This window comes from Lagenorhynchus albirostris, chromosome 3, assembly GCF_949774975.1.
Source record: "Lagenorhynchus albirostris chromosome 3, mLagAlb1.1, whole genome shotgun sequence".
Lineage (NCBI taxonomy): Eukaryota > Metazoa > Chordata > Mammalia > Artiodactyla > Delphinidae > Lagenorhynchus > Lagenorhynchus albirostris.
This window is the reverse complement of record NC_083097.1, coordinates 105,547,735-105,570,358: the sequence shown is the minus strand read 5'-3', so window position 1 is coordinate 105,570,358 and position 22,624 is coordinate 105,547,735. Positions and strand designations below refer to the sequence as shown.

At 39.9% G+C, this 22,624-nt stretch overlaps 1 protein-coding gene and 1 pseudogene across 1 annotated transcript in view; one reads left to right on the top strand and one right to left on the bottom strand.

Moving 5' to 3' along the window:
* The window catches only part of CCDC192 (coiled-coil domain containing 192), a 202,741-nt gene that overhangs the window by 49,046 nt on the left and 131,071 nt on the right, over window positions 1-22,624 (bottom strand). The window contains 1 exon segment of the mRNA XM_060146339.1: window positions 17,532-17,664. Coding sequence (XP_060002322.1) covers window positions 17,532-17,664 — 133 coding nt within the window.
* LOC132518221 (rRNA methyltransferase 2, mitochondrial-like) lies at window positions 445-1,575 on the top strand (annotated as a pseudogene).

Below are 22,624 nucleotides of genomic sequence, written 5' to 3'. Positions count from 1 at the left end.
CACCAAAAACAATGGGAACTACGAACCTGCAGCCTGTGAGAAGGAGACCCCAAACACAGTAAGTTAAGCAAAATGAGAAGACAGAGAAATGCGCAGCAGATGAAGGAGCAAGGTAAAAACCCACCAGACCAAACAAATGAAGAGGAAATAGGCAGTCTACCTGAAAAAGAATTCAGAGTAATGATAGTAAAGATGAATCAAAATCTTGGAAATAGAATGTAGAAAATACAAGAAATGTTTAACAAGGACCTAGAAGAACTAAAGAGCAAACAAACAATGATGAACAACACAATAAATGAAATTAAAAATTCTCTGGAAGGAATCAATAGCAGAATGACTGAGGCAGAAGAGCGGAGAAGGGACCTGGAAGATAAAATAGTGGAAATAACTACCTCAGAGAAGAATAAAGAAAAAAGAATGAAAAGAATTGAGGTAGGTGGTGGTGGCAGCTGGAGCAGGTCAGCATTCATGGCCAGGTCCTTGAAGCTGGTGTGGTCTTCCTTTCAGCGTCAAAGGTTCCACACTGGTGGGAGTTGCTTCAAGGGCCAGACCAGCGCTGAGTACCTGTGGCTGATGCGGCATTTGAGGGACCCGTTTGTGAAGGCTGTGAAAGGGGACAGTTACAGGTGTCGAAGTGCCTTCAAGCTCCTGGAGGTGAACGAGAGGCACCGGATTCTGCGGCCTGGCCTCCGGGTGTTAGACTGTGGTGTCTCTCCTGGCGCGTGGAGCCAGGTGGCTGTGCACAGTGTCAACACTGCAGGCACAGATCCCAGTGCTCCTGTTGGCTTTGTGCTTGGGGTAGATCTCCTTCACATATTCCCCCTGGAAGGAGCAACTTTTCTGTGCCCTGCTGATGTGACTGACCCAAGAACCTTCCAGAGAATCTGAGAAGTGCTACCTGCTGGGAGAGCAGATGTGGTTCTGAGTGACATGGCACCCAATGCCACAGGGATCTGGGGCCTCAACCATGACAGGCTCATCAGCTTGTGCTTGTCCGTTCTGGACATGGCTCCAGAAATCCTGCACCCAGGGGGAACATTCCTGTGAAAAACCTGGGCTGGAAGTCAAAGCCATCGGTTACAGAAGAGACTGACAGAGGAATTCCAGAAAACAAGGACTGTAAAACCTGAAGCCAGCTGGAAAGAATCATCAGAGGTGTACCTCTTGGCCACACAGTACCGAAGAGGGAAGGGGGAAGGTCTGTGAAGGAATGAGAGTTTCTTCTGCTGTTTCTGGTTCTTTTTCACTGCAAGTGTAGCTTGAGCCCTTTCCTGAAGTGTGGCTGGGGAGATCCAAGCTTGATCTGGGATGCAGCGGGCAGGACAAATGGGGGACCTTTTCTTAAAGCCCAAAAGATATGACAAAACAATATTCAGAGTCTAAGACATATGATAAAAAAGTCTCTATACCATGATTCGTGAGGAGGAAGAGATAGGCAAAGATTAAAGGATGAAAAGACAGACTGAGGGAAGGATAAAAACACTGGGAGTCAGGCTTCCCTGGTGGCGCAGTGGTTGAGAGTCCACCTGCCGATGCAGGGGACACGGGTTTGTGCCCCGGTCCGGGAAGATCCCACATGCCATGGAGCGGCTAGGCCCGTGAGCCATGGCTGCTGAGCCTGTGTGTCCAGAGCCTGTGCTCCACAACGGGAGATGCCACAACAGTGAGAGGCCCGCGTACTGCAAAAGAAACAAAACAAACAAACAAACAAAATACTGGGAGGCAGAGAAACATACACATGGACACCTTTATGTAACTTTCTCTTCATACCCACATTAGTATGTTACAGAGAAACAGGCTGCCACCCTTGCTCCGAAACAACCCACAGGTTTCCAGGTGTTATTTTGGGTTTACCGTGTAATGTAGAAAAAATCTGAAGTTTCAGTCTGGGGATTTGTATCCATCTCTCTGGTGAATGATCTGGAAATACATCCATTCTTCAAGCAGTGAGAGTTCTCAGAACAATTAGGGAAGACATTTGGTATGAATTATGCATGGGGTGGGTGTGCTTTGTTTTTTCAATGGAATTGTTGCTGTAATACTCCAGCCTCCAAAGACTTAAAGGTAAGTGCCAAAGCAAGCAGAGAAGTGGTGTGTTCGTTTATTTCCTTTTACTCATACAGGAACTCGATGCAACTTTACAAAACAATATAGGCCATATTATTTTAGGAATTTCCATGTTTTTAAGTTTGTCTTTTGAAAAATTAATTTCTTCAAAACCATTTCCTGGAGGTGTGCTCATCTCTTAAGAAGAGTTTATTGATTGTAATGATGATTAAATGTGTAGACTGAAATAAAACGCAAAAAAAAAAAAAAAAGAATTGAGGCAGTCTCAGACATCTCTGGGAAACATTAAATGCACCAATATTCGAATTATAGGGTCCCAGAAGAGAGAAAAAGAAATGGTCTGAGAAAATATTTGAAGAGATTATAGTTGAAAATTTTCCTAACATGGGAAAGGAAACAGTCAATCAAGTCCAGGAAATGCAGAGAGTCCCATGCAGGATAAATCCAAGGAGAAACACACCAAGACATATATTAATCAAACTATCAAAAATTAACTACAAAGAAAATATATTAAAAGCAGCAAGGGAAAAGCAACAAATAACAAACAAGGGAATCCCCATAAGGTTAACAGCTGATCTTTGAGCAGAAACTCTGCAAGCCAGAAGGGAGTGGCATAACATATTTAAAGAGATGAAAGGGAAAAAACGACAACCAAGATTACTCTACCCAGCAAGGATCTCATTCAGATGTGATGGAGAAATTAAAACCTTTCCAGAGAAGCAAAAGTTAAAGAATTCAACACCACCAAACCATTTTTACAACAAATGTTAAAGGAAGTTCTCTAGGCAGTAGACACAAGAAGGAAAAGACCTACAAAAACAAACACAAAACAATTAAGAAAATGGTAATAGGAACATACATATCGATAATTACGTTAAATGTAAATGGATTAAATACTCTAACCAAAAGACACAGACTGGCTGAATGAGTACAAAAACAAGACCCATATATATGCTGCCTACAAGAGACCCACTTCACACCTAGGGACAGATATAGACTGAAAGTGAAGGGATGGAAAAAGATATTCCATGCAAATGGAAATCAAAAGAAAGCTGGAGTAGCAATTCTCATATCAGACAAAATAGACTTTAAAATAAAAATTATTATGAGAGACAAAGAAGGACACTATATAACGATCAAGGGATCAATCCAAGAAGAAGATGTAACAATTGTAAATATTTGTGCACCCAACATAGGAGCACCTCACTACATAATGCAAATGTTAACAGCCATAAAAGGGGAAATAATCGACAGTAGTACAATAATAGTAGGAGACTTTAAAACCCCACTTTCACCAAGGGACAGATCATCCGCAATGAAAATAAATAGGGAAACACAAACTTTAGATGACACATTAGACCAGAAGGAATTAATTGATATTTATAGGACATTCCATAAAAAGCAACAGAATACACTTCTCAAGTGATCATGGAACATCCTCCAGGATAGATCATATCTTGGGTTACAAATCAAGCCTTGGTAAATTTAAGAAAATTGAAATCGTATCAAGTATCTTTTCCAACCACAATGATATGAGACTAGATATCAATTACAGGAAAAAAAAACTGTAAAAAATACAAACACATGGAGGCTAAACAATATGCTACTAAGTAACCAAGAGATCACTGAAGATATCAAAGAGGAAATCAAAAAATACCTAGAAACAAATGACAATGAAAACATGATGACCCAAAACCTATGGAGGTAGCAAAACATCTCTAAGAGGGAAGTTTATAGTAATAAAATCCTCAAGATTTTAGAAACTTCAAGAAACAAGAAAAATCTCAAATAAACAACCTAACCTTACACCTAAAGCAATTAGAGAAAGAAGAATCACCAAAAAAAAACCAAAACAAACAAAGTTAGCAGAAGGAAGGAAATCATAAAGATCAGATCAGAAATAAATGAAAAAGAAATTAAGGAAACAATAGCAAAGATCAATAAAATTAAAAGCTGGTTCTTTGAGAAGATAAGCGAAATCATAAACCATTAGCCAGACTCATCAAAAAAAAAGGGAGAAGGCTCAGATCAGCAGACTTAGAAATGAAAAAGGAGAAGTAACAACTGAAACTGCAGAAATACAAATGATCATGAGAGATTACTACAAGCAACTATATGCCAATAAAATGGACAACCTGGAAGAAATGGACAAATTCTTAGAAAAGTACAAGATTCCAAGACTGAACCAGGAAGAAATAGAAACTATGAACAGACCAATCACAAGCACTGAAATTGAAACTGTGATTAAAAATCTTCCAACAAACAAAAGCCCAGGGCCAGATGGCTTCATAGGTGAATTCTATCAAACATTTAGAGAAGAGATAACACCTATCCTTATCAAACTCTTCCAAAATATAGCAGAGGGAGGAACACTCCCAAACTCATTCTACGAGGCCACCATCACCCCGATACCAAAACCAGATGAAGATGTTACAAAAAGAGAAAACTACAGGCCAGTGTCAATGATGAACATAGATGAGAAAATCCTCAACAAAATACCAGCAAACAGAATCCAACAGCACATTGAAAGGATCATACACCATGATCAAGTAGTGTTTATCCCAGGAATGCAAGTATTCTTCAATATACACAAATCAATCAATTTGATAAACCATATTAACAAACTGAAGGAGAAAAACCATATGATCATCTCAATCGATGCAGAAAAAGCTTTCGACAAAATTCAACACCGATTTATGATAAAAACCCTCCAGAAAGTAGGCATACAGGGAATTTACCTCAACATAATAAAGGCCATATACGTCAGACCCACAGCCTACATCATTCTCAGTGGTGAAAAACTGAAACCATTTCCACTAAGATCAGGAACAACACAGGGTTGCCCACTCTCACCACTATTATTCAACATAGCTTTGGAAGTTTTAGTCATGGCAATCAGAGAAGAAAAAGAAATTAAAGGAGTCCAAATCGGAAAAGAAGATGTAAAATTTTCACTGTCTGCAGATGACATAATACTATACATTGAGAATCCTAAAGATGCCACCAGAAAACTAATAAAGCTAATCAATGAATTTGGTAAAGTAGCAGGATACAAAATTAATGCACAGAAATCTCTTGCATTCCTATATACTAATGATGAAAAATCTGAAAGAGAAATTAAGGAAACTCTCCCATTTACCATTGCAACAAAAAGAATAAAATATCTAGGAATAAACCTACCTAAGGAGGCAGAAGACCTATATGCAGAAAACTATAAAACAGTGATGAAAGAAATTAAAGACAAGACAAACAGATGGAGAGATATACTGTGTTCTTGGATTGGAAGAATCAACATTGTGAAAATAACTATACTATCCAAAGCAGTCTACAGATTCAATGCAATCCCTATCAAACTACCAATGGCATTCTTCACAGAACTAGAACTAAAAATTTCACAATTTGTATGGATAGCAAAAGCAATCTTGAGAAAGAAAAACGGAGCTGGAGGAATCAGGATCCCTGACTTCAGACTATACTACAAAGCTACAGTAATCAAGACAGTATGGTACTGGCACAAAAACAGAAATATAGATCAATGGAACAGGATAGAAAGCCCAGAGACAAACCCATGTAACTATGGTCACCTTAGCTTTGATAAAGGAAGCAAAAATATACAATGGAGAGAAGACAGCCTCTTCATTAAGTGGTGCTGGGAAAACTGGACAGTTACATGTAAAAAAATGAAATTAGAACACTCCATAGCACCATACACAAAAATAAACTCAAAATGGATTAAAGCCCTAAATGTTAGGCTGGATATTGTAAAACTCTTAGAGGAAACCATAGGCAGAACACTCTTTGACATAAATCACAGCAAGATCCTTTTTGACCCACCTCCTAGAGAAATAGAAATTAAAAAACAATTAACAAATGGGACCTAATGAAACTTAAAAGCTTTTGCACAACAAAGGAAACCATAAATAAGATGAAAAGGCCCCCCCAGAATGGGAGAAAATATTTGCAAATGAAGCAACTGACAAAGGATTAATCTCCAAAATTTACAAGCAGCTCATGCAGTTCAGTATCAAAAAAAGAAACAACCCAATCCAAAAATGGGCAGAAGACCTAAATAGACATTTCTCAAAGAAGATACACAGATTGCCAGCAAACACATGAAAGGATGCCCAACATCACTAATCATTAGAGAAATTCAAATCAAAACTACAATGAGGTATTACCTCATACTGGTCAGAATGACCATCATCAAAAAATCTACAAACAATAATTGCAGCAGAAGTTGTGGAGAAAAGGGAACCCTCTTGCACTGTTGGTAGGAATATAAATTGTTACAGCCACTATGCAGAACAGTATGGAGGTTCCTTAAAAAACTAAAATTAGAACTACCATATGACCCAGCAATCCCACTACTGTGCATATGTCCTGAGAAAACTATGATTCAAAAAGAGACATGTATCACAATGTTCATTGCAGCACTATTTACAATAGCCTGGACATGGAAGCAACCTAAATGTCCATCAACGGATGAATGTGTAAAGCAGATGTGACACATATGTACAATGGAATATTACTCAGCCATAAAAAGAAACAAAATTGACTTATTTGTAGTGAGGTAGATGGACCTAGAGTCTGTCATCGAGTGGAATAAGTCAGAAAGAGAAAAACAAATACCGTATACTAACACATATATATGGAATCTAAAAAAAGAAAATGGTTCTGATGAACCTAGGGGCAGGAGAGGAGTAAAGACACAGACATAGAGAATGGCCTTGAGGAGACGGGGAGGGGGAGGGGGAAGGGTAACCTGGGACGAAGTGAGAGAGTGGCATGGACTTATATACACTACCAAATGTAAAATAGATTGTGGGAAGCAGCCGCATAGCACAGGGAGATCAGCTTGGTGCTTTGTGACCACCTAGAGGGGTGGGATAGGGAGGGTGGGAGGGAGACGCAAGAGGGAGGGGATGTGGGGATATATGTATACATATAGCTGATTCACTTTGTTATACAGCAGAAACTAACAAAATTGTAAAGCAATTATACTCCAATAAAGATGCTAAAATAAATTTTCAGTTAGGTTTGGACTTCATCTGTTTCATGTGGATTTTATTTCTCTAGTGTAATCTTCATGTATTATGTTTTTTACCCTCCCTCGATTTGAAATTCAATCGATTTTTATTCTTGCTTAACTTTCATAAGCAATGTGCTTAACAGTAGATGCATGTAATAAATCAAGGAATAATATACATAAACTTTCACTAATGTAGAAAGACGTGTGAAATCAATCATTTAAAAAGGATAAGAATATTAATTTATTGCCTTAAATTAAGCAAAAGGAAATGATGTAATTGAGGCAATAAAAGACTAGGTAGTCTTTTATTTTTCTTTGGGAATGTTTTTCAAGAAGGACAAAGCCTTTTTATATAATATAAATTAGAGTGTTCATTAGCATGTGCTGATGGGGAAGGAAAAAAGAAAACCTTCAACCAGTTTCTGTTTTCTTAAGAATTTATTCTGAAGTGAATTTTTAGCATCTTGATACTGCTTTATTGGCAAAGAAATTAAGGTACTTTGTTTGCCAATATTCCCACATATACATCTTTGTTTAGAACCCACAGTTTCTGCTAAATAAATTAATTCCCTTTGGCTTTAGATCAAAGCAACCTCAAAAGGACATCTTTTCTCGAATTCAATTACTGACTCTTGGGACTTCCATGGAAAAGTTATGGTTATAAAAAAGGAAAGATCAGCCACTTGCATCTGAAGATGTTTATAGCATTAAGATAGATGGATTATACAAGGTCTGCTTCTAATATTTTCTCTTCTGATGATACAATTTAAAAAGATAAGCACTGATTCTTACTTTCAGAGTAGTCAGCTCTGTATTTTCCTCATTGTCCCCTGACGTCCTCTTGGATTTGGGGTGTTAATTATATGCCACTAACCTTCACTTCTAAGATCCCAAGGCTCTTATCTGCTCAGATCCACAAATAACATCAATTAGGTAAATGTGGCATTTCCACTCTCTCATGCAATCCTGTTTAACTATCACTATCATGACAATACATCTAGGATTCTGTAGCATGGTCCTGGTTTCAAATATTTTTGAGTATGGATGTAAATTTATATGTTAGAACTCAGGCAGCGTTTTGATTTTTAGTTCTAATAATATAATCACTATAAATATATGAGACATTAAAACTTTGAAATGAAAAGTGCATTTTAAAAGAGTTCTCGGGCTTTCCTGGTGGCGCAGTGGTTGAGGGTCCGCCTGCGGATGCAGGGGACGCGGGTTCATGCCCCGGTCCGGGAGGATCACATGTGCCGCAGAGCGGCTGGGCCCGTGAGCCATGGCCGCTGGGCCTGCGCGTCTGGAGCCTGTGCTCCGCAACGGGAGAGGCCACAACAGTGAGAGGCCCGCGTACCGCAAAAAAAAAAAAAAAAAAGAAAGAAAAGAAAAAAAGAGTTCTCATTTTAAAACTGCAGGTAATCTTTTAAAAACAGTTATATATGAATTAATTAACATTATATATTACTATAAATGAAAGTGAATAGTGTCTGGTGGTGGCATACATTACAAAAAGTAAAAGCATATTGAAACTACCTTTTGTCAGAAATTTACTTAGCAACATGGCATAAGATGACAGCTCTTGGCACTCATCTTGAATTAGAAAAACCTATTCACCCTAAAGAGCTATCAAAATTGTTACTCTGGTCAACTGGGATAAGGGCCTGGAAGGGATGATTTGTTAAACAGTTGAGGTCAGAATCCTGTCATAGACAGTTCAGTGTGATAAAAATTTTGCCTTTCAATTATTTTTTAAATTTAGGAGCTTTTAATATTTAAGGTAATATTATGATTCTATAGAACTAAGTAAGTTTTATCCTACTGACCTGAGTCTTTTAATGCTTGTTCTGCCTTTGAGGACTCATAAGAATTCTTGTTTTCATCTATGCATGAAGCATATGGGTATCTCTCCACCATCTCTTTTGCATCCTTTTATTTCCTTGACCTCAGAGATTCACCTTTTGGAGTTATAAATGATCACTTTATGAGACTACAATTTCTGTTTGTGGCCGAGGGCTCCTCTCTTCTTTGTTTGACAAGTTCTATACAAAATTCCCTGGAATAGGAGCAGGGTTCCTTCTTTATACACTAGAAATGACCCAGGAAAAAAGGGGCCTTTGGACAATGTCTAGACTGTCTGTCTTTGCAGAACAGATGTTCTAACAGTGTGCCCAGGTTGAAATGACAGCTTGTCATGGCAGGACTTCAGGTCTTACTGGAAAATCACAGCAACATTCTCAATGATAATTTCTGGGATTAAGGAAAGCATCTGCAGAAGAGCAATAATGTTTTCAGATCTTGCAGGCACTGATTATTATGCCAGCATGATTAACACACCTCCTGGATCCAATGCATATTAAGCAAATCAGGAATAATGCTGTGCCTCTTACATTAGCTCTTTATTTCTTCTTAGTTCTATGTTCTTTCTCCAGTATTAAATTGTGGCTTTATTTAATTGAAAAAAATTAAAGGCATAGTAGGGTCATCTAGTCCAAGGCAGTATATCTTTAAAAACAAATATTCTTCCAGACTACTACACTGCACATATCTAATATATACATAAGAGTATAAATTGAACCCAATCCCACTGGCCAGAAAGAAATCCTGTGTCTTCCAAGAGAAGTTTTCCACTCTCCAGGACAATCTGGTCCTAGGCATCCTTTCTAAATTTGATTTGATGAGCTCAAGCCCCCCACAAGTATCCACTCATTCCTCCAAATTTATGCATATGACCAGTGTATCTAGCCTCTAACTTCAACCTCCTATCAGGAAACACTGAGTCATTAAATAAGATAACATTGTGGTTTCTGGGGAATACAGGAGAGAACATCGTTCCCTTTTTGTACTTTGGCACCAAGAGGTTGGTATCAGGAATGGCTGCACCAGTATCTACAGCTGACTGACAGTTGTTTGCAACCTCAAACTCTCCAGTTTATCTTCTGTTGACAAATCTCCATCTGCTGTGTGTGACAAAGGAGTGCTATTTCTCTACACATTTCTTAGAAGGAAACATCTTCCTTCTCGCCTCTGGTCTGGGTTTTTTAGCAGTATTTCCAAATAGCACATGCTCTTCTGGTGATCATAGCACTTGCCACGGTTAAGTAAGAAACCTTTGAAATTGATCAAGCTCCAATTCCCATGTGCCTTGTCTGACATTTAGCTGGTGCTTGCCCTTTCATCCAAACTCTCTGGATACAGAAGCCAGGAGACTTTAAAAAAATAAAAAATAAAAAATAACTATTCCTAAGGGATGGACAGAAGGAAGGGAGCACCATTTCCTGATAACAGTATAATTCCAAAATTAGTCTTACAAACAAAGGAGGGAGGGGACCCTGACATCATTGAATTCCCACAGCTGATATAGCTAGCAAATACTGGACCTCAACCAAAAATTTCAGAATGGATCTTCTTACCCATTGCTAATTATAAAATAAATAGATTTCCAGACTTTTTGCAAAGAAAGGGCTTAAATATGCACTTTGAAAATGATAGGGAGAGAAAGAAGAGAAATTTTTTACTTTCCTCACAAGATAAAACTGATCTTCATCGCATGGCCGTATTCTCCAAGTTTATGAGCTTTAACTAAAATAGATTAAAGGGGACAGTGAAAAGTATTTGGGGTTTTTTTTGGCTTCTGTCCAGAAAATTCTCCCATCTTCTTTTATCTGATAGTGTCCCCTAGCCCTTGACCTCTGGCACATGACCCAGGTGTGATAAAATCCCATTGCCCTGGCCAGAGCAGTTGATCCAAGGGTGATGCAAGTAGAGTCAGTCAAACGGCTTCCTTGAGATTTCTGTATAGATTCTGTGAGAAAGAAGTTCTGTTCTCTTTAGTTGGGTACAAATTAAGGTTCTTTGGTTGCAAGTATTATAAGCCAATGCAGACTACTTTAAGCAAAAAGAGAGTTTATTGTAAGGATATGAGAAAGCTCTCAGTGATGAAGGAAAGCTTAATAGCCTGACCTCGTGGAGTCAGCCTCTAGAATACGGGTATCAAAATAGACAATTTCTTCAGGCGGCAGGGCCCAACCTTCGGAATGAATTAGCTCTAGCTTTTTTCTACCCTCCCTCATTCAACTCAGCTCAAGATTCAAGTTCCAGAAAAAAAGCAAGTGTGATTGGCTCAGCTAGTCCCAAGCCTTTTACTAGGTTAAGTAGGAAAGGGACACTGATTGACAGTCCCCCTGGACTGCAGAGAGCAGGAGAGGCATAGTTCCCCAAAGGAAAACCATGTTTCTGTTACTAAAAGAAGGGGGAAGTAGTTCTGAGCAGGCAGAAACTGATGTTCACCAAAGATTGATAAGCCAGGGCAGCCAGGGGACCTTTCCTGATCTGTGCCTGCAATAGCTCAAATGGGGCCAATAGGCAAAGAAGAGCCAAACGAACAGTCCAGAAACCCTGCTCGGCCTCACTGCCAGCCTTAGCAGCTCAGACATTTCTGTTTAAACCAGTTTCATTTTGGTTTCTGTCACTTGCAACCAACAAAGTCCTGAGTGACGACTAGTTTTTATGTGAGTTATTTTTAGGCCTAGAGGCCTGTGGAATGTCCTTTTGAAATTAAGAACCACCCTCAATTTGTACATATTGAATAAGTAACATTTCTTGGGATCTCCTTGCAATAAGTCCCTAAGTTTTTCAGGGACTCCTGGAGGAGTTGTTTATCCTTGAGGGAACTTCTGAAATCAGTGAGAAGACTTTGCCTTTGGGGTTCTATTCCAGGAAACAGCTCTATTTCAGGAAGACTTCAGTGGACAAAGGAAGAGGCAACCTGACGGGTAATCTCTGAATAAGACTAGGGATTATAAAGATAAATATAAACTATTTCTATGAGGTAAATACTAAAACTCCTTAGGAACTTGTTATACTTAAAAAGCACACCTTGAAGTTATTATTCCTACATTCATTTTTCCTAATTTTAATTTCTGGTGTTTATTGGCCTAAATATAAAATATCCCACTGTGGAACAGTTTCTGTATCTAAGGATTCAGTAGGAGTGCCTAAAAGAAAACTCTTTTCTGCAAATGTAAGGATAATTACGTGGGTGGGAAAATCTCCACCTTTTGTTTCCCTGAGTTCTTGTCACTTTCCATCAAGGCAGTAACACAGTTGGCGGCAATAGGAAAGTGCAGGCTGCCTGTTTGTGCTTTGATCAAATGTCACACTGAGCTTCACGCAATCTGATGCCATGGGTGGTGAGCAGTGCTTTTGACAAAGTCCCAGCAGTTGAAACAGTGAGATCCCAGGGCCCTCCTTGTTACTTTCTTAGAAAACTCTAGGTAGACAGGTAAAAAAAAAAAAAAAAATCTGTTCAATGGCAAAAGAAGGTTGTACGCAGAACTATTGGTCAAGAAATTGGTTCCTACTTTGAGGAATAGCAGCCTTTCCAAGAGCTGTGCTGAGAGACAGTAGGAGAGGATGGCATTGTTTAAGAGACTAGACACACAAGGACAACTATTCAAGACTAGCCTTACTCCAATAAATATTAACATGACCGCTCTCTAAAAGCTTAGAATTCTACCAGGGCAAGATTTTATTTAGGCCCAAAGCATTCTCATTAAAATACACTTGACAGGGTGTTACATCTTTGTGAGGATTATTTTAATCACTTTTTTTTTTTCTAACTGAGATAAAATTCACATAACATAAAATTCACCATGTTAACCATTTTAAAGTGTGCAATTCAGTGGTCTTACTGTATTGACAATGTCTGTGCAAGTGTTGCCACTATCTTATTCCAGAACATTTTTATCCCCCTCAAATCCCTGTTTTCTTGACATCTAGTTGCAGTAGTAGTTTTGATCCCAAGGAGGTTTGCAGGAGGAGAATAAAAAGAGGGAGAGAAGGTTTGGGCTGAGTGCCTGGGGATGGACATCATGATAAAAAGATACTCTTTAGAATGCTAGTTAGAGTTGGCTCTGGGGTTTTGGCAAAGAGCTATATCTCCTGACTTTCATAATTGTGTAGGACAGCAAGTATGATTCTTAAAATTAATGGGACAGTGTTTAAAAATAATTTTGTGTCACTGAAAAGTCAATCCTATTACAAGCCTCCCTCGAAAGTGTGTTTGGCTCTATTCAGACCATGAGCCCTGGGTAATGCCCAGGGATGTACCTGTACTACCTGGGAGAGTCTTCTTAATGAGAGTAAAACCAAGAGATGACTTAAAGTTGATACGGCTTTCAGTGGGACAATGGGAACTTGCCTGTGGGAATTAGATATATGTTATTTGATATACCAGCTATGCATATTAAGAGAAAAGAACTAAAAGGAAAATAAAATCCAGAAGAGTGCATTCCTTTTAGTATGCTAGCTTGAAGTCTATAAACCAGGTCCCGGACGTTTCTGGTCAAAGATACAAGCTTTCATCTTAGCAGGTGACTTGATGCTTATGTGCCAACAACAGGACTTAGTCACCAAGGTCCTTTACAAAGTAACTTAGTGCTCCAAAACCAAAGGGAGCAGAGATGGTTTTGAAATCTAACCGTAGGTTCCTGCCTACTAACGTTTACCAAAAGGTGGACACAAGCTTTGAACGGGTATAATAGGCGTTTCACTGAATTCTGTGAGTGAATTAAACTGTGAGCACTTCAGATGCAGGTTGTGGAGGTGAGGCAAGGAATATGCCCTGGGCTGTGATTATCTGTACAAAGTAAGATCAGCAAACAAGGATAGGCTGTAAGTAAGTTTCCTGCAGTGCCAGTTTTATAATAAAGGTGTTTTGCTTTTTGTTTGAACTTGCCATTGACTAAAATCATTTATTTCCTTGGAGGTAATTTAAGTACATAGCCAACGAAATAGTTTTTCTGTGTTTACGTGTTAAAAAAAATTTGGTAGCTCACTGTTTCATCAATTTGAACATGCTTAAAAGTATTCCTAGTATTCCAGGACATTCCTCTGATCAGAGGTTGAATGGCAACCTTATAAATAGTCTTACTTAGAAAATGAACCAAACAGGGAAAAATTGTGCACCTTTGCATAAAAAGAAATTCTAATTTATTTGCATCCATCTCTTTAATCTGCTTGTTATAACTATAGGCACTGGTTTGTAACTATAGCAGAGAAGTAGCTTCATGTTAATCCAGATAGCATGTCAATTAGAATCAACACTTTTTCCCCTCCTGCATTTTCAATTGTTACAATAAGATCAGCTTTCAGAGTAGACGACCACGATGTCCCTTGATGGAGGCTGGAAGGGGTCTCCTTTCCCAAAGTGGTTCACTCTCCATCTACTGTGGGGTCAGAAGTTATACTGCTGGACATTTATTTGTTGGATCATGAAGATCTTTTGTTCATCAAGAAGAATCTACTTAAAAAGTGCAAATACACATGGATGGGTGACTCATTAAGCATTTTATTATATTTTAACTTGATTACCAGCTGAAAGTGGATCGGACATATTGATTTTGTGCCTCGCTCTTTCTTTCCTGCAATGGGCTATCCCTTCCTTTAAGGAAGTATTCTTCTCCCAGTCCAGCTCTGTGCTTCTGGGAGCCGCTATTCACAACATCCTCCTTTCCCCCTCTTATTTCCCTGTGCCCCTCCGCCCGGCGGCTGGTGCAGACCAGGCTTGTCCAACCATACTTCCCCACCCCTGGCTACAAAGATTGATTCATGGCCCTGGATGAGTACCCAGCCCAAACCAGGACAGAGTATTTTCTTGTACTTCTTCTAACTGGAGCTGGTGGAAAAATGCTTTTTTTCCTCTCTGGAGGAGAGATAAGGAGGGCAGCCCTTAATTAATTGTGGCCATGTGTCCAGACTCTCCTGACATCCCACTTGAGGGAATGAAAGTCTCCACGCAGAGAGAAGCAGAGTGGAGAGACACAGGTGCCCTGATGGGATCTGAGACCCTGAATCTATGGGACTCTAAGGCTGATGGCATGCACTTTCTTAGTTTGTTTACGCTTGTGCCAATACATCACCCTTTCTCCTTAAGCTATTATAACTGGGGGCATCTGCCATTCACAAACAGATGTCTAAAAACCAAAAACAAGCATGTTATAAAAGGACACAGGACTAACTAGGGAAGGAGTGGTGTTCTGGTCAAGGACTATGTGTGGGAGCTGGGTCAACCCTAATTGTCCAGCGGTTAAATGGGATTCATTGTGTGTTAAAGTTACCTACATCTTTTCAGACCTTACTTTCAAATCAGTTGAGAGGTAGGGCAAGGTGACCAAAGTCTGAGAATGAGAGCTCATATTACTCTCGGGCCACAACGGCCTTGACAATCTCCTGGGTTATTGAATGCAGGGTGAGGCTGCGTGAGACCCATGGGAGAGTAAGACTGTGCAAATATTTGGTTTAAGACCTTCCTGCTGTATGTCAGTTCACTGACTCAGGTTCTCCACCAAATAAAAGAAGCAACACATGGGTTGAAAAGGGAGTCCCTGCTTTCATCCATAATTGACCTTGGAGTACTTGACTTTATTTAAATTTATATCTGTTCATAATACATTAGGGTTTTTGTTTTGTTTTGTTTTTTCCTGTACAGGTAGTTTTTTTCCCTTTTAAACAGAAATATAGAGAAAAAAATGGACAAAGAAGCAAAGGTGGGATTTAATGTTTTCTAACCTCCCTCCACAACCATTAGAGTCCTCGTGCCTCAGTACTATTTTAATTTTGACCCATCAAACTCTCAAAGGGACAAAATCATCATTAGATAGCAAATGATATTATTTTTGTCAAAAATGAGAGTAATGAGGGCTTCCCTGGTGGTGCAGTGGTTGAGGGTCTGCCTGCTGATGCAGGGGACACGGGTTTGTGCCCCGGTTTGGGAGGATCCCGCATGCCGTGGAGCGGCTAGGCCCGTGGGCCATGGCTGCTGGGCCTGCGCGTCTGGAGCCTGTGCTCCGCAACGGGAGAGGCCACAGCAGTGAGAGGCCTGCGTACCGCAGGAAAAAAAAAAAAAAAAAAAAAGAGAGAGAGAGTAATGAGAAGTAGATACCTTGCAATAAAATCTTTTTTTCCACTAGATTCAAAATACAGTTGAGAAGTTGAAAGCTTCTCTCAGGTGAGCTGGAGAACTTTCTCCAATGTGCTGTACAATCATCATCAGCTTCTTCTTATTTGAAATATGGCCATGATGCCTTAGAATAAAGACCTTTAAATGCATAATATTCTCTATTGGATTTTATTCTTTTAGGTTTCAAGGTGGTGAAAGGAAATTAAACTGTCTTTATGTTGTTCTGTGGAAAGAGAAAAGGCTGCGTTTCAAAGTGATGGTGTTACATGCCATTTCAATCTCGGGGAAGTGCTATTCAAAATTGAAAATTAAAACCAAACTCATATTAAACAGTTTCCCATGTGGGCAGGATGCTGGGAGTGTCTCACTTTCTGCAGCCACCACGTCACCTACTTTCTCCTCCTCCACTATTTCCACATTCCTCCTCTTTTTTCATAATTACTTATGAGTAATAAAGGAAACAGGAGTAAGAACAATTGCATGTTCCTGGCTTTACAAGAGTGCTGCACATCAAAGGAAAACATTCATCCCAAGGAATCATAGTTTTGCAAGAGTTTCACCCGGCAGAATGAGGTTTGCTGTCGCTGCCGCAGAGCAGAGAAATAGCCTCACTGCACCAGGTTTGCTGTCGCTGCCGCAGAGCAGAGAAATAGCCTCACTGCACCAGAGCTGCGCAGGCGCCCTGGGGTGATTGCCCAGGTTGCCACACATGTCTGTCCTGGGGCAAGATAATAATCCACATCTCTAAGCCTGTGCTTATTCTTGTGGAATCCGTAAATGGACTTGCTTCGGAGGTTATTCTGAGAATTAAACGCACATGAAATACTGAGTAAAATGCCTGCCATGTAGTATTAAATGTGAACTCATATTATTGCTGATGATGGCAGTCCGAGGGGTTTTCTCCCCCAGGTTGGTAATCATCTCTGAGAGAAAACTTTTTAAAAAATCCAAACCAGAGTGGCTATTAAATTTTTCTGAACCACCCAGATTTCATTCCCAACCAGGCTCCGCTGTTTGTTTCTAGCTCGTTAGCCTATCGTTAAAACACAAATTTCTTTGCTTCCCCATGCCCGTCTTAGTCAGTCTGTTGGCCCGTCTACACTTTTAGACAAGCCCCTCTCCTTGCCCCACTTCAGAGCCCCGTCCCTGGGGGCCTGAGGTCTCCTCCTTGGGCCCTGCTCTTCCCTCACGGCCACCCAGCAAGACACTTATCAGACCTGTTTCAGTCCCCTCTTCAGTCTCAGAGACTCTTCTTTAAGGAACCGCTTATTCATCCCCTGCCTCTCACACGGTGAAATCACACCCAGCTTGGAGTTAGGAGTTTGCGTGCTGTCTCTAATCATGCAGAATGGAGATCGGGCCAGACCAGCACACTGCCTGGCACTGTGGCCTTGCTTTCTGCTTTGTTGCCAGAAAAGCTATATGCATCACCTAGGACCAAGGGCCAGTGTGTGACTGTCACATGGTAATACTGACCTCTAGGGGCTGGCTTTCCTTCACGTAGAGTCTTTATCTTCTCATTGAGTTCCAGGACTGTGATGGCAGCCTCTTGCTTAGCTGTTGCCAAATCAGTTTGTAGCTTTTCCAGTTTCCTTTTGTGCTTTAGTTTCTTAAAGAAATAAGAGTTTCCGTCACTAGAGACACATGCATCAAAGGAATAAAAAGAACTAATGATGTCTGAACAAACAGGGCCTTTGAAAGCCGGCTTAGATGAAATGCTCCCTGTTCATCTAGACTGAGTCCTGTCTGAGGTACATGTGCTCCTGTCAGAGACCTGGAATCACCAACAATAAAAGCCTACTCTCTGCATCATAGTATCGTTCACCCTATTGAATGGTTTTTATCTGGATCTGAGCCTTGTGTTTTGGCTGCTTATATAGAGAGGCAATTAGAAAAGAACTCTAGCTGGCAGTCTGCATTTTACCATTGAAGTGCCCAAACCTGAAAACATCTGATTTTTTTTCCAGTCTGTACGTAGACTCTCATGAAATAATCACCGCCTTGATTCTGTCACTTCTGCCCTAACACCATAACGGTGTGCATTCAAATAAACTCTAAAACATGTGATGCTACCATGAAATGCTGATGTTTATAAATATTTACTATGGTATCTATTTAGAGAATTCGAGAAAGTGGTCAGTGGTAAGAGGGTTTTCAAGCAATTGAAATAGCAAGGACAGGAATTCCTTGCTATAAAATAATCTGATTTATGACATCGAGACCTTTGAAGGAACTACATTAAGAAGTTGTTACATAACCAAAGGATTCCCATTGAAACTATATGACTAGAAGGCTCCATTTATGATTCTCACGATGGATTTGATTTATCAAACTTGGATTTCTCTGCAACTACAGAGAAGCTGTCTGTTGTGAAAAGTGCTGCGTTTGCATTTTTGTGTTGCTGCCTTTCCACTGAAGAGCTCACCTTGCCAAGTCTTTGTGGGCTGGTAATTAGGAAGCCCAGAAAATAAACGACTAACATTTCTTATCAGACATAAATCTTGAGATAAGGAAAGGAATAGTTTTTGCTCACCAGGGAAGATGATGTTCCCTGATCTTTAAAAAGAGTACACTCAGGTAGCAGGGAATCACTCCCTGTTTTGAGAGTAAAGCCAATAAAATCAGTTTATCAAAGATGGGATTAGATAGTCACAGACCTCTCATTTTAAAGACAGCAAGACAGGACTTCATGAAAGCTTAATTAATGGCATATGCCCAGATAAAAGAAAATGCATTATTCAAAGGAGAATGGTGGTCATGGAACTTCATTAAAGAGCGTCAGAGGGGTGGAAGTGGGCAGAATTTACTCAGCCCGTCCAGGTGAGAGGCGCCCTGAGCCACAGACGTTCCGCTAGAGGGGCAGTTAACATTCATGTGCTCATTTTATCATTGTACTAATTATGAAGCACCCCTTTGGTGTTAGACACCGTGCTGGCCAGCTGTTAAAACAGTGCTGATAAGATCTCTGCTCCATGTCACTAAGACCTTCTTACTCACTGTCTTTCTCTGTGTCTCTGTTCACCTAAACCCTTCACAATTTGGCCTGTCATGCAGCTTAGTTCAGGGAGAGACTGAGCTGATGAAGAGATGCAGGTGCCTAAGTATTTGGTAGCTGTGTTTCTGACAGTAAATTAAATTGTCTTGCTAATCTGTACTTCTCTCTCTTGTAAATTGGTTTGCATTAGCTTGTTCATGCAGACCTCATCTATCCCAGGTCTATGGCGATCATACCTGTGAGGGGCCTTTCCTGATGCTGCTTCAAGACGGCTCCATGCTCAGATTTTTCACACTTTGCTTTTACCACTTAGGACATTGGGGATGGAAAGTGGGAGGAAGGATGTAGAAACGAAAATTGAGAAAGTGGAGGGAGCGAGGGAAAGGATGGCAAGAGGGATTCAGAACAGAGTGCTAATGAAAAGTCTCAAAAAAGAACTGATAATGATATACAGGCTGAAGTGTCAGGGATTTGGGTACTGATGAACACGATTTACACTGAAACGTGTAGGAAGGTAAGACGGGTTGATGGATGGATAGAGAAACTGATAGATACGTGATAAAGTGAAGATAGCAAAGTGTCAATTGTAGTGTCTAGCTATGAAGGATATAGGTGTTTACTATAAAATTATGTCAACTTTTCTGTATGTGGAATTTTACATGATAAAATTTTGGGAAGAGAAAGAACTAAGGATTTAGTTTCCTTACATTGCCCCTCCCTTAATTCTTAATAGGTGGTATTCAAATTCTGAAAACGTGTCACATCTATTCGTATGCAGGTAAGTATTCTTCCAGAAACTTTTCTCAGAGTAGACATTGATACTAAATAAAGCAAAAATAAATGCAAGTTGGTGAGAATTGCTGGCTGATCCCTAGGAGCTGGCATGGTGTCATTAAGTAAAACTCTCAACGAGCTACATTTCCATCCTGATGGGATGACTTAAGGGATAGTGCACAGGAACTCAGTGGAAAGATATAGCGCTCGGTATCACTTAAAATTTTCAGCTTTTCAGTTAAAAAGACAACTCTTTTTTTTTTTTACATCTTTATTGGAGTATAATTCCTTTACAATGGTGTGTTAGTTTCTGCTTTATAACAAAGTGAATCAGTTATACATATACATATGTTCCCATATCTCTTCCCTCTTGCGAAAAAGACGACAACTCTTTTAAAAAATTCCCGTCTCCAGACCACCTTTTTGTCTTTCTCTTATTGTTTTTTGTCTCTTACTATTGTTATAATATTTGTCTATTTGCCTTATGATCTGAGAAAGAAGCTGAGGATATTTAGTTTGGAGGAGACAGTATATATGGGAGTTATGACAATTGACTTCAGTTATCTAAGGGGTACCCAAGAGGAGAGGAAGTTGAGTCAAACAGTATTGTTCCAGAGATAGCATGAGAAACAATGTGGAGGAAACACAAGGAGGCAGATTGTGGCACAGCATGAGAAAGCACCCTCCAGCAGTTAGAGCTTGAATCCATAACAAGATAGGATGAGGCAAAGACCTCCTGCTCTGGGCAGACTCGGGCCCAGCCTGCCTGGGTGGACATCTTCAGGCAGGCCCAGAGTAACCTCTGGGACCTGGGTCAAGAAGTAACTGGAGGTCTGGCTTACCCCCAACTCCTTCCACCCCTAGCCCTCCAGGGACACAGCACTTGCATGAATGGACACCTCAACCCTCATAGTCTCTAAGGTGGATACAGCTGTCAGAGATACTTTAGAGATAATTCTGGTATTTGTGAGATGTTGGCCAAGAAGGCCTGTGGGTCCCTCAGAATTCAAGAATAATGTGACTCAAAATGTATAAACTTTCTTATTCAGCTGTAAGAGAAAGGGGAGGGGAAATTTAAATTTAAAGTTGAATAAAGGACCTAGATTGGTTGCTTAAGATTTCTGTTTGGACTTTTTGGTTATTCAGATAAAGTTTAAAACAGTTTAACAGCATTATCTTTTTTTCTTTTTTTAATTTTCTCCAGACAGAACTACTGTATGCTATTAATTCATAGCTTTAACCAAGTCCTTTGGGCATTTCTAAAAATTCCGTTTGCCAACATGTGTTTTATTAGTCATAGACATCAAATGATTTCAGTAACAATAATATTTTCCTTTGCTTTTTTGGCATTCTCTAGCCAGGCAACCCAAGTGTTGTACTTGAATCTAATGGAGTCTGTTATGGTCTCCCCAGTAAGCAGGAGCTCCCCTCAGTGATTACTGAAAGGATAGGAAGGCTTTATAGCTTAGAGGTAAATTCCTATTACCTTGCTCTTTTCCTACTTCTCCTACAGGGTGGACAGAGGGAGGAAATCATGTATTTGTGCAGTGTTTTGAAAAGGAAATATTTATCCGTATCACATTGCTGAATAGCTTGCATTATACCAAGTCAGTGGGAATTAGGAATAATCAGGCAACTATTTATAGAAGAGTTTCAACACAGAGTTGCCAGCACTGTTTAAAATTTCTTGGTCTTTCTACACACTTTGAATCATGGCCTCGGATTCTAAAGCTGGGCTTTGTCAATTATTGGCCGTGAGAAATTAGGCCAGACGCATGACATCTTCAGGCTCTAGATCCCATTTCAAAGAGTCGGTGGGGATTAAATGACATAACACATAAATGACAGTACCCAATGCTATGTTTGCAATGTAGTGGGTATGTCTTTCTGGTTTTTGTCATTATTCCTTGAAACACGTCAGGGAAACTCTAAACTGGTCACTAAAACACTAAAGTATCTTCTCTACAGATGACTCTGTCACACTTTACAAAAAATAAAATTTATACTTCATTGAAAGCAAAATTTTGTCTTTTCTTTCTTCTTTTCCTCCTCCTTTTTCTTCTTCTAAATTACGTTTTCTGCCTGATTGCATTGATCTCCTCCTTACTTTGTATGGGTAGACAAAACTTAATGTCCTGAAACAGACATGCAAATAGCCTTGATCCAATCTCCTGCCAGAGCTGGCCCGACGCCTAGGCAAAGTAGGTGGCTGCCTTCCTGGAATGATATGAGGAGTGCTCTAAGGCCCTGCCTCTTGCTTCCTGTGGAATCTCTGTCTTGGGCCTGCCAGAGCACAGCTTCTTCCCATTTTGTCTGAAATCTACCCCATCCAGCCCACCGTCATTCCCTTAGAGAGCATACATAACAGGTAGGTTTTGTCTCCAGAGGACTGCTGATAAAATGCTCACTACCAAGGACATATAAGAGAATGGTTTGAATACAGAAGGTATAGCTAGTTTTCTCCTTTCACTTCTCTTCTAACAACCCATCATTAATAATGAAACTATTAAAAGTGAGAGCAGCATTTGGATACAACTTGGCTTAAACAATCAGCTTCACATCTGTTGTTTTGTTTTATGTTTATACTGCCTCAGGTGAATATTTTAAAAGCCCAGGGATGATGAATATGTTCCGTGGATGTTTCTTAGTGCTCTATGGCAAGCCTTTGATGTGGGGATCCCTTCACAGGTTGCACCTGTGGCTTCATCATCCTTAACCTGCACTCCCAATAGCCGCTGCTCATTGATGAAAGCTAATTGTCATCTACGTTAGCGTCTCTATTTTGCAGAGGAGAGAGCTG